The 13,094-nt window shown below is 41.5% G+C and overlaps 1 protein-coding gene across 4 annotated transcripts in view; it reads right to left on the bottom strand.

Annotated features, from left to right (window-relative positions):
- Positions 1–13,094, bottom strand: part of GRM8 (glutamate metabotropic receptor 8) — an 893,584-nt gene that overhangs the window by 738,286 nt on the left and 142,204 nt on the right. For all 4 annotated transcript variants that reach the window (XM_042248768.2, XM_042248770.2, XM_042248771.2 and 1 more), the window contains exon 3: positions 2,525–2,741. In XM_042248768.2, coding sequence (XP_042104702.1) covers positions 2,525–2,741 — 217 coding nt within the window. The remainder of the gene's footprint in view (positions 1–2,524; positions 2,742–13,094) is intronic.

The following is a 13,094-nucleotide window of genomic DNA, read 5'->3' on the forward strand; positions in this document are numbered from 1 at the left end:
TCTCGGATTTTGTCAAAACGAAAAACGTTATAATCAAACCATGCAAGCAATGTATCACTAAACAGATTTTCATTTCACTATCATTCCATTATGCTCTGCCAGAATTAATCAGAGACAAAACATAGGAAGTCCCAGTCTACACTGAAATTTCATAGCAATTAACGTTGCTGAAGGGAGAAACCCTCAACAGAGTACAGGAAACTTTACAAGAGTTGGGAAAATATACAATTTCATTAATAGGCAGACACTCCAAAAAATGAATGCGTATGTCTCCTTCTCAGTCAAGAGACTAAGATCTTTAAAAACACTGGTAACACAGTGACAGAGATGCCGCCAATGTTGTAGTAAGAGGAGCAAATGTTACAGAACTAATGAATTTTCATTAGAGCCATCAGATCACTTCAGAATGGGTTAAGTTGCTACCATTTGTCATTCCCATTAATCTCATTGTCATGTAAAAGGTTTAATTTTCAGCTATTTTTGTTCTAGATAAAATCTTTGTCATTAAAATGAGGGATGATTTTGATATTTAATATATTCCATGGCATACTCTAGTGTGGCACTAATTTGGCCTTTTCAGTATTCTGCATATTAATTGACAATACAGCCCTCCTCCATTCCCCAGATAAGAGAGGACTGAAATAGAATGGACAGCCAATCAAGTCACAGAATGCTGAAGGGATCAACAGAAAAGAAATGTTGCTCTAATCAGGAGCATACACGAGGCACTAAAATTATTTTCTCCCATACTAATGACTAAGATAGAGACAGTAATAATGAATGGTACCACCTGAATCCTTTAAGGTGACAGTTACCAAAGTATAGCAATGTTCCCTAAAAGTGAGAACTAAGTATTTCTTTTTTTTTCCCTTCTGGTAAGAAGAATAAAACTGCACTCTCACTTTTAACTTTTAAAACAATGCACTTTATCAGAGTCTGCAACAATGTCCTGTCTTAAATTGTTCATAGTAATCTGTCGCATGCACACAAAATGTGTCCTCTAGTGGAGAATGTACAGATCACTGCAGAAAACCTCTCATTTCCATACATATTCTATTAGTTGCCTTCTTTTGTTAAGTTATCACTTTGGTGAGAACTAACATCAGCTGCTTAAATAATGCATTCAACCTGCTTTCAGAAGCTACTGTTTTCATTTGAGTGGGCATTTCTCCTAAGGATGAATGTGAGACTCTTTTCCAAGAAGGTAATATAATTTACCATCATTCAAAGTTCAGTTGAATGTTTTGAATCATTTTTATAGCAATAGTGAGATAATTTAAAATTCAAAAGAGCAAAGATTATGCCATCATGGATATTTATAACAAAGAATGAATAGCTGTCCCTTAAATAAATTAAGCCAATCTATCCAACAAGACCAGGTCTTTTCTACATTTTCTGCAGCAGCACAGTACTGGAACAAATATTAAGCACACTAAATATTGTGCATCATAAGTTTCCACGCTTATTACATGCAGCGTAACAGATCCTAGGCATCTTCATATCTTTTAAGAGAAAACCTTATTCCAGTAAATTTAGATGCTTGGCCTGCCCAAATCATTCCCATGGTCTTTTCCTGCATTAAAGCTTCAAAGAAAAACATTAAGTTATCAAAGTTCAAAATTACCCCAAAACAGCTAAAGGACGCTTACAATTTTTGGCAAAACATTGCTATTACAGAAAGCAATGCAATAGAAAAATATGCAAATTTTATTCAGTAATTCTTAGTAAGAACAATAGCATTTGTTAAGTAACTGGTAACATATCTCCTTTCATCCGAAAAGTTATGTTTGTTGCCCAATCAGCAATAAGGCTTATGCCCTGAGGTGTTTTGTCTTCTGGTTCTTCCACACTGTGCAGTAGATTTACAGCCTCATGGATAAATACACAGAGTAAAATGCCTACGGAGATTTGAATGAGAACATTGAAAAAACCCAGGACAGAGTTCACAAGCACCCTGTTCTAAACAGGTTTCCACATCTTGCTCTTAATCCCACTCACTGCAAGCTTCAGAGTTTGAGGTAAGAATCAAAATTCATAAAGTCAAAAATGACAATAAGAATATCACTCAAGTATAGCCTTGGGGGCTACTTCAGTATTGTTTTAAGATGATTACCAGTCTTAATCCCTTTAGTGTTGGATGTTAAATTCTACTGCCTTTTTAAAAATATTTAATGACTTGCTAATATAAGCTTCCATCTAGAACAATCAAATAGTATGTCATTTATTCAAATATACAGTGGCTCTAATGTGCCAGCAAACTCCCACGTCAAAACAGACAACTTTGAAAAAATGTTTGCCTGAGTCAGGAGCTCTACTTCCCAAATTAGCACAAGAGTGTCACCTTGATAGACCATGAACAACAAAACCATTTATAATAAGCCCAGCTTCCCCCTAGAGTGGACAGCCTGGGTCATGCATCTGTAGGAGCTCTAATTATCCCACACAGATCAGAGAGCTCTTGGGGACACTCAGACTTCCACAGCCTGTCACCTCAAACACGATCATCTGATAAATATACACTTACCAATCTCCCGCGAGATCTGAGTGAAGGCCTCCACACCACTCTCTCCGTAGTTACCCTCAGAAGCCAGCGTCGACACGTAATTCCACCCCAGGGCAGTCACAATGTCCACCATGGCTTGCGCTTGGTAGGAGTCAGGAGGGACCACCCGGGAGAAGAAGTCATACCTGGTGTTATCACTTAGCTCTGGGGCGGTGGATGCATAGCTGATTTGAGGTATCTGCAAAACAAATGACAGGTCATTTCTACCCATGAGGAATCTTGTCAAATGATGGACTGTTGCACAAGAGATTAAACAGTCAAAGCTATACCAGAAACCTAGACAGAGCTGCCTGCAGCCAAGATAAGATTTCATCACCATCAATTTCATTAGAAAGTAGCTTATATAGGTCTGTGGGCTCACTTTCTTTCAAAGCACATTTCTAAATAAGAGGGCTTCCTTGGTGGCCCAGCAGTCAAGAATCTGCCTGCAATGCAGGAGAAATGGGTTTGATCCCTGGGTGGGGAAGATCCCCTGGAGAAGGGAACAGCAACCCACTCCAGTATTCTTTCCTGGGAAATCTCATGGACAGAGGAGACTGGCAGGCCACAGTCTATACAGTCGCGAAAGAGTCAGACATGACTGAGCAACTAAAAACCAACAACAGAACAGAAAGAATTTAGTTTTGATTCAGTCCCCATTGTTTCAGAAGCCAAAGCAAAACATTTGTGCTTTTTGTTGTTGTTGCTTTTCTTATTCTGTACATGACAACTTCCGGTGAAGAAATGAGGCAGAAACGAACATGAAATGCACACACGTGCCTCAGAAAAGGTCTCCTCTGAAATCGTCTTTGGCTTTGGGATATAAAGGCTACACAATGATGAGTAGAGCATTTAATACAAGACTTTTTTTGTTACACTTGATACCATTTTAGTACTAAGATTATATTTTGGGTAAATTATTTTAAATATATACCTTTGCAAATCTAGTCAGTGCTTATTAATATAATCACTGAGTACCACAATAAGATTTGGGAACAGCTAACCATGTATCTTTTAATTATAACGTCTTTCCAGGCTTCCATCCTCAAAAAAAAAAAAAAAATCACAAAACAGGAATCCATACCGTAATTTCTTTAGGATAAGAGACTATTTTCTGACATAAACAGGGTGAATTGCTAGAAGATATCTGAAATTAGAGATATGCTGTTTCTCCTAAATAATTTCAAGCTGAGTAGCAAATTAACTGCATGCCACAAATCTACCCCTAAAGGGGTTTGAAATGCAATATTCACTCCTATATACAAGTGAAGAGTCTTACTCTATGAAAAGTGCCAGGGCAGAAGAACTCAGGGGTGTTAAAGAAGCATGGCAGAGGGACATGCAGCCTAGACCAAGCACAGAAGATGCAGGAAATCCGGCAAAAACATGGGGAAAGACATTTCAGCCACAGGAAACAGCATGCCCAAAGGCAGAGTCAAGAGAGGGTATGGTGTTGCAGCGTTTCTCGCGGTGGGAAAGTAGAATATCAAGGGAGGAACATCAGGAAGTATAACTTCAGAGCTAGACAGAAACCAGAGGATGAAGGGTTCCTCAGGTATGACAAGGAGTGTGGACTTTATCACCAAGGTCATGAGGAGGCACAGCATGACTGTAACCGAGGGAGTGGCATAACAGAAATTTTGTTTTAGAAAGATCACATTGGCAGCATTGGGAAGTGTAGAAACCCTCACATTTCCGTGTCCACCTGGGCAGCCCCATGCCCAAAAATTCTGACTTAGTCTGTCTAGACATCTAGGAATCTTCATTTTAATATGTCCTCCAGAACAATCTGATGCCAGTGGACCCATAATTCAGAGATACACTGAATTAAAGGGAAGACATAAGAAGTTGCCTACTAGTTCCAGTTAGAAAACTACTATAGAAATCTATGTAAGAAAATATAAAATAAACTGAACTAAGGCAGTAGCAGGTGGGAAGAAAGGAAGGGTGTAGAACCTGTGAGTATCTAAAAGACCAAGAAAGGTGTACGGAAAATGGGAAATGATTCTCAGTTCTATAGCTTTGGTATCTGAGTAGATGATGTTTGATATTTTTCAAGGCAGAAGAACAAGAGGAGATTTGGAAGACAAAAATGATGAGCTCAGTCTTTGACGTGTTTCTTCTGAGGTTCCTGTGAAATGAATGAGAGCAACTAAAAAGTGGGCAACACTATTGTGGGATCTGGAGTTTAAGAGATGTGTACCCTCATCTGTGATGTGAAAATCCAGAGGCCAAAATGACTCTACAATGCCCTAACTCAGGATGCTTGGTTGAAGATGCAGGTCTGACTCATACATAAAAACTGTTAACTCTGCTCTCTGTCAGATCTTGCAGCTAATGTCAGGGCTCTGGTGTTTAGTGGGCTGCTGTTTCATCTTCCTGCACAGAGCTACACACTCTGGGAACCATGCATCACCTACCACCCCCTGACCAGACAATCCCCAATCCACAAGGAGGTTACAAGTTTCCTCTTGACATCTTGAAAAAGCCCTCAACATCTGTATCCAGACCTTTTGTAGGTCTGGAGAGTCCTCCTCCATTTTTGGTGGCCAGTGAAGTGACACTGAACATTCTAAGGTATAAAAGCCTCCTTACCCAGAAGACTGTGCTTGGAGCTCTCCAGGGTGCTGAAGAACTTGTTTGGCTTCTGAGTAACCTGCATCTTGGAGAAGGAAATGGCAACCCACTCCAGTGTTCTTGCCTGGAGAATCCCAGGGATGGGGGAGCCTGGTGGGCTGCCGTCTCTGGGGTCGCACAGAGTCGGACACGACTGAAGCGACTTAGCAGCAGCAGCAGCAGCAGCCTGCATCTATCTATATTACCTACAATGATTTAGTCTGTTTCACACCCAATTCTTCTGGGCCCTGTTCTCCTAGCAGGACCTTACTAACTTGCCTGTCAATATTGTGGGACCGTGAAAACCAGTCTTGACCTGTGTCCTTTTTGTTCCTTTGCATTCTCTGCCAGATATACCAGTCACCTCTTGATAGATTGTCCCCTTGATTAGGCTGTGTGCTTTCGAGTACATAAATACTTAGCAAGGACATCCATCCAAATCTCTAACCACACACCAAATGTTGCCCTTCTTGGTTACTTCCAGAGGACCTGGGAAAGAGATAATGGATGATTCAGTGAGGTCTACCCTTTACTAGAGATCTTTCCCAAAGATCAAGATCATGTGTGTTTCTATGTTCTAGTGAAAAAGATCCAACAGCCTGAGCTTCATTTTGGAAGGAATTCTGTGTGTGTATGCACGCACATGTGTAGGAGGGAACAGGGAGCATTCTATGGCAAATTCCATAGTGCTATACCATTACACTGGCCTATCAGGATGCATAATAATCCTTCTACTTCCTCAGCTACTCAGAGTCCAGCAGTAAAATGCCCTACACAATCCACACCCTGCCTATAATAATGAGCCACCCCTTTCTAAAAATGAGCACAAAGTGTGAAAATTGAGTGTTTGAAACCAAAACTAATTATCTCAAATTACTACCTTCAGTCAGTCACTTTCAGGGCTGTTTAATTAGCAGTCAGCATCATGTTTAGGATTAATTAAACAGGTGTAAAGGGTATATAAAATAAAAGTGCAGATAAGAAATGGTTGTTTGAATAATTAGGCAAAGGACTTTCTCCCCAAAGTCTGAAAGAATTTTCTCTTTGCTGACCAATGTGCAGAAAAGTAATGTGAGAGTATGTGTTTGTATTTTCATTCGTTCAATTCATGCTATGTATTCATATTCAGCCTACAATAAGGCATCTTGAATACTGATCATATTTCAAGACATCTTTTCGAGTTGTCATGGAGTAACATCTCATTTTTACTTTATTGTGGCCAACCACTAAGCACTGGCTCATGAAGCAATTTAATTTCTGTGTTGGCATCCTCAGTATTTCCATTGCCTCAAATTAAACCCCTACTGGCAACTGAAGTGGGAATTTTTTTTTAACCTGGGATATTTTTTTTCCTACACCGAATCCATTCTAACTAATCCTTTCACTCTGGATATTTCAGCTTCCAGAAACAGAATAACAACAAAAAATATGGTGAGAGAGGCATAGAGGAAAAAGAAGGAAATGAGATGGAAAAGGAGAATACTAAGAAAACAGGTGTGGAAAGCATTCTGCATCAGTTCATCCTTTTCAAGATGTACATCCCTTGTAAGCCTCCGTTAACTTCCATTTGCCCATTCAAAGGGTAATATCCCAACTCATCAAACTGGCACCTGAAGCCCTGGTATCAGACACTGTCCCACCCTCCTTCCCAGCTTCATGCCTTCACTGTCAGCCCTGATGATGCCTGTAATCCTGCCCATGCTGCTTCTGTGAAAAGAGACACCTTCACCTTCTGCGCAGATGGAACATCCAGCTCAAAAGTTGGCAATTAACATACACACACTACCATGTATAAAACAGACAACCAACAAGGACCTACTGTATATCACAGAGAAATTACTCAATATTCTATAATGACCTATAATGGGAAAATAATCTAAAAAAAGAATGAACGTATGGGTATGTATAACTGACTCACTTTGCCATACACCTGAAACAAACACAGTGTTGTAAATCAACTGTACTTCAAGCATCATCCCGCCCATCCGTCCATCCCCTCCTGCCAGGAAGCCTTCTCCCAGGCAGAGCTGCCATTTGCTGTCCCTCATCCCTCAGTCTCCATCATCTGCGATAAGAACCACAATCGTGCGCTGGCTTAGGAGTCCCAAAGAGACAAAGTCTCTGTCTGACTTATTTGATGTCACTAGTCCCTAACAGAGCAGATGTTTAATGAATGTTTGAAAGCAATTAATTACTCAAAAACTGTGGCAGGGATTTTGATATAGCTTCTTTCCAACAGCCCCTTACCTGACATTCCACCAAAATACCATGCGGGCTCTTCATTTGTCCTTCTCGATCCTTCTCTATCCTGCTGTATGTACTAGGAGGTTGCTTTGTGACTGTCTCACCTAGGCTCCCTAGCCTCAGGCTTTCAGTCGAATTTGCCCAGTGGGAGGCACCTCCAGGAGGTGGGAAGGCAGGAGAAGCCAGCAGTCAGAGCATTGATGCCTCCATCTCTTTCCCTCACCCTGACTTGGTGTTTCCCTACCGGCGTCCTCACCAGCCTCTGAGGCCCTCACCAGGGTCCTGTGACGAGTCACTGCCCTTGGACCTCCAGGTCTTCCCACAGTTGCTAGTTCCTGAGCATGCTCCATCCTGACTTGGGGCCTTTACCTGGGCCCACACCTTATGAATGATCCTTTTATTAACCTCTCTTCTATTATCCCATGAGTGTGCTGGAAGCCCACCCGTGCACCCACTCTTCCAGGTCTCTGGGGAGGGGACACCCACTGCCCTGCCTCCCCAACCTCAGCCCTGCCACAACCTCCTAACCTTTCTCCATCCACTCCCCCTCCCAACCTCCTCCACCACCTTTCTTACAGGATGTTTTCCTTCCCTTTCTCTTTCAGTGCCTTAAGGCATCAAACTGCCTCATTTTTAAACACCTGTCTTTTTGCCTTTTTTCCTCTCTTATTTTCCTTGTGCTGAGATTTCATAAGAATATGATGGGTGCTTAAAATAAGGCCATATATCCATTACCCAGACAAAGCATATTTAAGGCAATTAATTGTACAACTCAAAATACCCATGACCATACCCCTCTTTTAAAATTGGTTAAAGTTTCTGTATAACATAAGGATCTCAGCTTGGTGCTCTGTGATGACCTAGATGGGTGAGATGGGGTGGGGGTTGGACGGAGGCTCAAGAGGGAGGGGATATATGTATATTTATGGCTGATTCACATTGCTATATGGCAGAAACAAATACAACATTGTAAAGCAATTATCCACTAAATTTAAAAATAATTAGCTTCCGCTTTTTTGATAATTGTTTTTATCTCCACTATATTTACACTTCCGCTCAGAAAGAAGAGATCCCCACCCCAACCTTACTCCTCTTGGGGAGTTCCAGAGTATATGTCTCCTCCCTAGACCTCTGTCTCTTATTTATTCTCCCCAAAGGGGAGGAGAATGTGAATGAGAGGTCAGAGTTCCAAGTTTACTGGGCAAGAGTGGATCACGCTCTGCCTTCATTCTCAACATACCCACACACAGCCCAGGCTTAGGCAGAAGCAGGTCCCAAGGATGAACTGTGGTGCGGGAGAAGGAGGCACCATTCTGACCTCAAGCCCATGCTGAATTCTTTCCAATTCTCTTCTTAACAGACGGACATTCATCTGGGAAGTTATCTGGTGTTTGCCCAGCTGTGACTAAAACCAATTACTTGATCCACATTTAGCTAGATAGGCTGTGAATCTTGGACCGACATAATAATCCAAAAGTTTAATGCAGATCTCAAGGAGGCAAAACTTCTATTTCAAAAGAAATTCATGTATAGTTTCTTAGATATTTTGCTTAAAATAGCAAACATATATATATTTTTTCTTTTTAAATAGAAGTTAGCAGATATTACTGTCCTCTAGTGTCTGTTTTCTACTTCTTGCAGATAGAACCCCAAATTTTTATGTAGGACTTGGCCACTTAGAAGAAACCTACATTTCCCAGCCTTCTTTGCAGCTATGATCTTTAGTATAGTGGTGAGTGTAACTTCTGAAAACGTATCCTTAAAGGGAAAGAGCAGTTCTTTTTCATGCCCCGCCCCTTCTTCCTGCTGGGCAGAATTTGGACATAATCAAATGTTCAATTAGCCATCTCAGGCCATCACCTAGGGATGGTAAAGCAAAACAGCACACCCTAGTCCAATCCACTGTGATATCTGATTCCTAAAACCACCTGATTATGGTCTTATTACTTCCATTTCTGCCCTTCTCAAATCCATTCTACACAAACAACCAAACTGATTTTTTTTTTCTAAATCAGATAACATCAAAATTTTGCTGAAAGCCCTTCATTTCCCCCCAGGGATATTCAACTAAAGCCTAAGCCTCTATTCACAGGATCCATGACTCTGTCTCTGACCTCCTTTTCCCCTCTCTCACTTGACTCACTAGATTCTCTTCTGTCCCCTGGCCCAGCCAAGCCCTATTTCTTCCCCAAGCCTCATGCCCATTGCTTTCTACACTTTCTAGACAGGGTTGAGAATGCATACAGCTTCCTCAGATGAACGGTGCCTCTCCCCATTGAAGTCAGTGAATCTAATTCCACATGACTGGCAGGGTGAGACAGGATGTTACTGAGATATAAAGGGGCCAAGAGGCTTTTAGGCACCATATATATTCTTTCACAGCACAAGAAGATGGCAGTTCCCCTTCAGGTGCCTTTTAAATGTTCCCTGCTGTTTGCACATTAAAATACTATGGTAAGTTTTAAACTTTCTGTGACTGCTCAAAATGACATGCATTTTATGTCATTTCTCCCAGTGCATTTCTCCCACATGCATTTCTCCCAGTTTCTGGCTTGCCGAAGATCCACGAGGAGGCCAAGACACCCCTAACAAGCAATGAGCCCTAAAGCACAGCTCAGGGGAAGTCCCTCAGGATCATAGGAAATGTAAGTCTTCCTGCAAGAAACTCACATACATCTGAGAACAGATTTGCAAACAGAAGACAATTTAAGACCTGAGTCACCCACATCTTCACCATCAATTACCATCTCTACAAACAACCTCATCCATTAATTGTCAACCTTAGTGGTGAAGGCAGTTGGCAGGGTGTGCTCTTAGTGCCATTCAATAGTGTCATTGGTTTTCACCAGTGAAAGATCAGCTTGAAGCTGTGCTCTTCCTCAGGGGGTAGTGCTTGCCTGAGCACTTTCTCACTGATGCTGCTCTTAGGAACAGCCACCATCGCTATGACAGCTTCCTGCCACCTGGTCTTGGGATGGATTTGTTGCTGCTGCAGAACCTGGTCCAGAAAAGCATAATGATTATAGCCATCAACTTTGTCTTTTCAGACCTAACTACTCTCTGGTACTAAAACTACTAGTTGCTTGTGGCAAAACATGAGTATATAATCAGAAATTGGATAAAAATGAGGAGCCAGAGCTAGAAGTTCAGTTCAGTGTTGACCTTCCCCTCCTCACGCTGCCCTGAGCTTTCATGCACCTCTCAGCTTCATGAAAATGAAATGAGAGGGAAAAGGAGAAAGAAATGTGGCGCCTACACGCACAGAAATAAAGAAGGATGACTATCCTGAGTTTGTTTTTGAAACTCTAATACCCTCCCAAACCAGGACCTGCTCAAAGAAATCTTACCCACACAATGGATAGAGAGCAAGCTTCCTATTTGTACAAGCTAATGCCAAAGGTGAAATGAGTCCATGACCATCTTCTCAACTGAATCTTCGCCACTGATTCAGAAAAGGACACTAGCTGTTGTGCTCTGAGGCACAGTGTGCGTGTGTGTATGTGCGTGCGTGCTCAGTCGGGTCTGACTCTTTGCAACCCCATGGACTGTAGCCTCCCCGGTTCCTCTGCCCATGGGATTCTCCAGGCAAAAATACAGGAGTAGGTTGCCCTTTTCTTCTCCAGGGGATCTTTTCAATCCAGGGATTAAACTTGTATCTCCTATACTAGCAGGTGGATTCTTTACCACTGAGCCTCCTGGGAAGCCCCTGATGCATGGTGGGGCTTAGAAATAGAAAAGGAGAGGTGGTCTTTTGAAATGGGAAATTGTGGAGGCCACGGAGAGAGAGAGAATGATTTCATTGAGGTGTGATGTTATCCACCTGCCCAACATCAGCTCATTCAGAGTGAGCAAAATCTATCTACACACGCACACTAAAAGGGCCTGTGGTCAGTCAACACAGCTGAGTATAGAGAGATGGTTCATACATTTAAAGTTGCAACTGTAATTCTGTTATGAGCCAGGATACACACCTTACCTCTCACAACACCCATAACCAAGCCAACCAGAGAAGAAAGAGACAATGTCAATTCATTCTCATTATTAGATAAAGAATTCAAATATGGTTTTCTGCTGATGCTGAATCTGAAATTTCACAGGCAAATATGAAGACCAAGTCACAGGAGGCACACTTTCTTTAAAACATGAAGAATGCATTTTTATACATATTTGTACGCCTGAGAGTAGACATATGCTTTACACAATGTCATATCTTGGTTTTTGTAATTCACTTGGATTTATTCTACTGAGTTTTGTGTGCATGCTAAGGTCGCCTCAGTCGTGTCCAATCTTTGTGACCCTATGGGCCATAGCCCATCAGGTTCCTCTGTCCATGGGATTCTCCAGGCAAGAACACTGGAGTGGGTTGCCATTCCCTTCTCCAGGGGATCATCCCAATCCAGAGGTCAAACCCACATCTCTTGCATCTCCTGCACTGGCAGGCAGGTTCTTTACCACTAGCACCACGTTTTAAAGGGTGCATTTATCAAGGGTACTGTATGAGTGCTTTTTCAAGGGTACTGTGTGAATCTGGGAAGTGAAGAAAACAAAGAGTACCCTTGAATTTGGGTAATTTAGGGAGGTTAATAAGGGGGCTATTTCCAAGGCAGAGGCAGTTTAGAGAGAAAGCAATGGAAAGCCATAATCCAGCAAAGTCAGAAGAAGGCAGCTACTACCCTTGCACCCTAAAAACCAGAGGCAGGAGCAGTTATACAAGCCAGGAGGAGTCAGGAGGAGTCACAGACAGATGCCATCTGAGAGGAGCAGTGACCTCTCCCCTAATCCCTGGAGGGGAGGGACACAACCAGCCCCTAGCAACCCCTCAGGGAGGGAGCCAGGAAATTATATCCTGAACTCTCTGCCCTCCCTGACTTCCTGCTGGCTCTCCCCTTGACAGAATCCACTAGAAACCAAGGAGTCAAAGAACCAGTTGACATTGTCTGGACAGAGTTGCCTCCTAGGAGAGAGAAGAGACCGAATAAGAGAAGGTGGATGGGCTAGGCAAGCAGAAGCTCTCCATCCCCGGCCTCATTCATCATTGAACATCAGACATTTGAAATAAATTGACAAATGGTGCTGCAGATATGCAGTTTCCTGTGTTATATTCCATGTTTTTTTTTTTTTTAACTTGATATTTCAAATACTTTTGGCAGATTATCTGCATTAGGAATTTTGGTTTGGCTACTGGGAATTCCAACCCTAAAATTAGGCCAATTAAGTTAGCATTATCTTTTGAAAAATAAGTAAGGCTCTGGTTTTTTTTGTTGTTGTTTCTTTTTAAAAATAGAATTGTATTGGTTTTAATCAAATTAGTAATGACATTTGACTTCTAACCTGTTTATTTAAAATGAAAGATAAGCAATCCACGAACATGGAAGAATTTACATACAAACAACAATAATTATATCCTATAAGATTAATAAACTTTTATTTTACATCTGCTAATTACTTTTTACAATGAGAAAGCACAGCAGCTCCTAGGGGAAAGAGTGATTATAATCTATCAAGTCACTAGTAGTGTGGAAATTTTTAAGCCTAACTACCCTGCATATATTCATTCAAGTTCTAAGAGCAAATTAGATTTAAAACCTTCACTTTTGGGGGAAGGGACTTTAACATTTCAACTAATTCTATAGTTCCTCCAGTTTATGGTTTCTCCTGATCTTCAATTTTCCCTTATTTTAAAAAAAAAGTG

The sequence above is a fragment of the Ovis aries genome, chromosome 4 (genome assembly GCF_016772045.2).
Source record: "Ovis aries strain OAR_USU_Benz2616 breed Rambouillet chromosome 4, ARS-UI_Ramb_v3.0, whole genome shotgun sequence".
In the NCBI taxonomy this organism is placed as follows: Eukaryota; Metazoa; Chordata; class Mammalia; order Artiodactyla; family Bovidae; genus Ovis; species Ovis aries.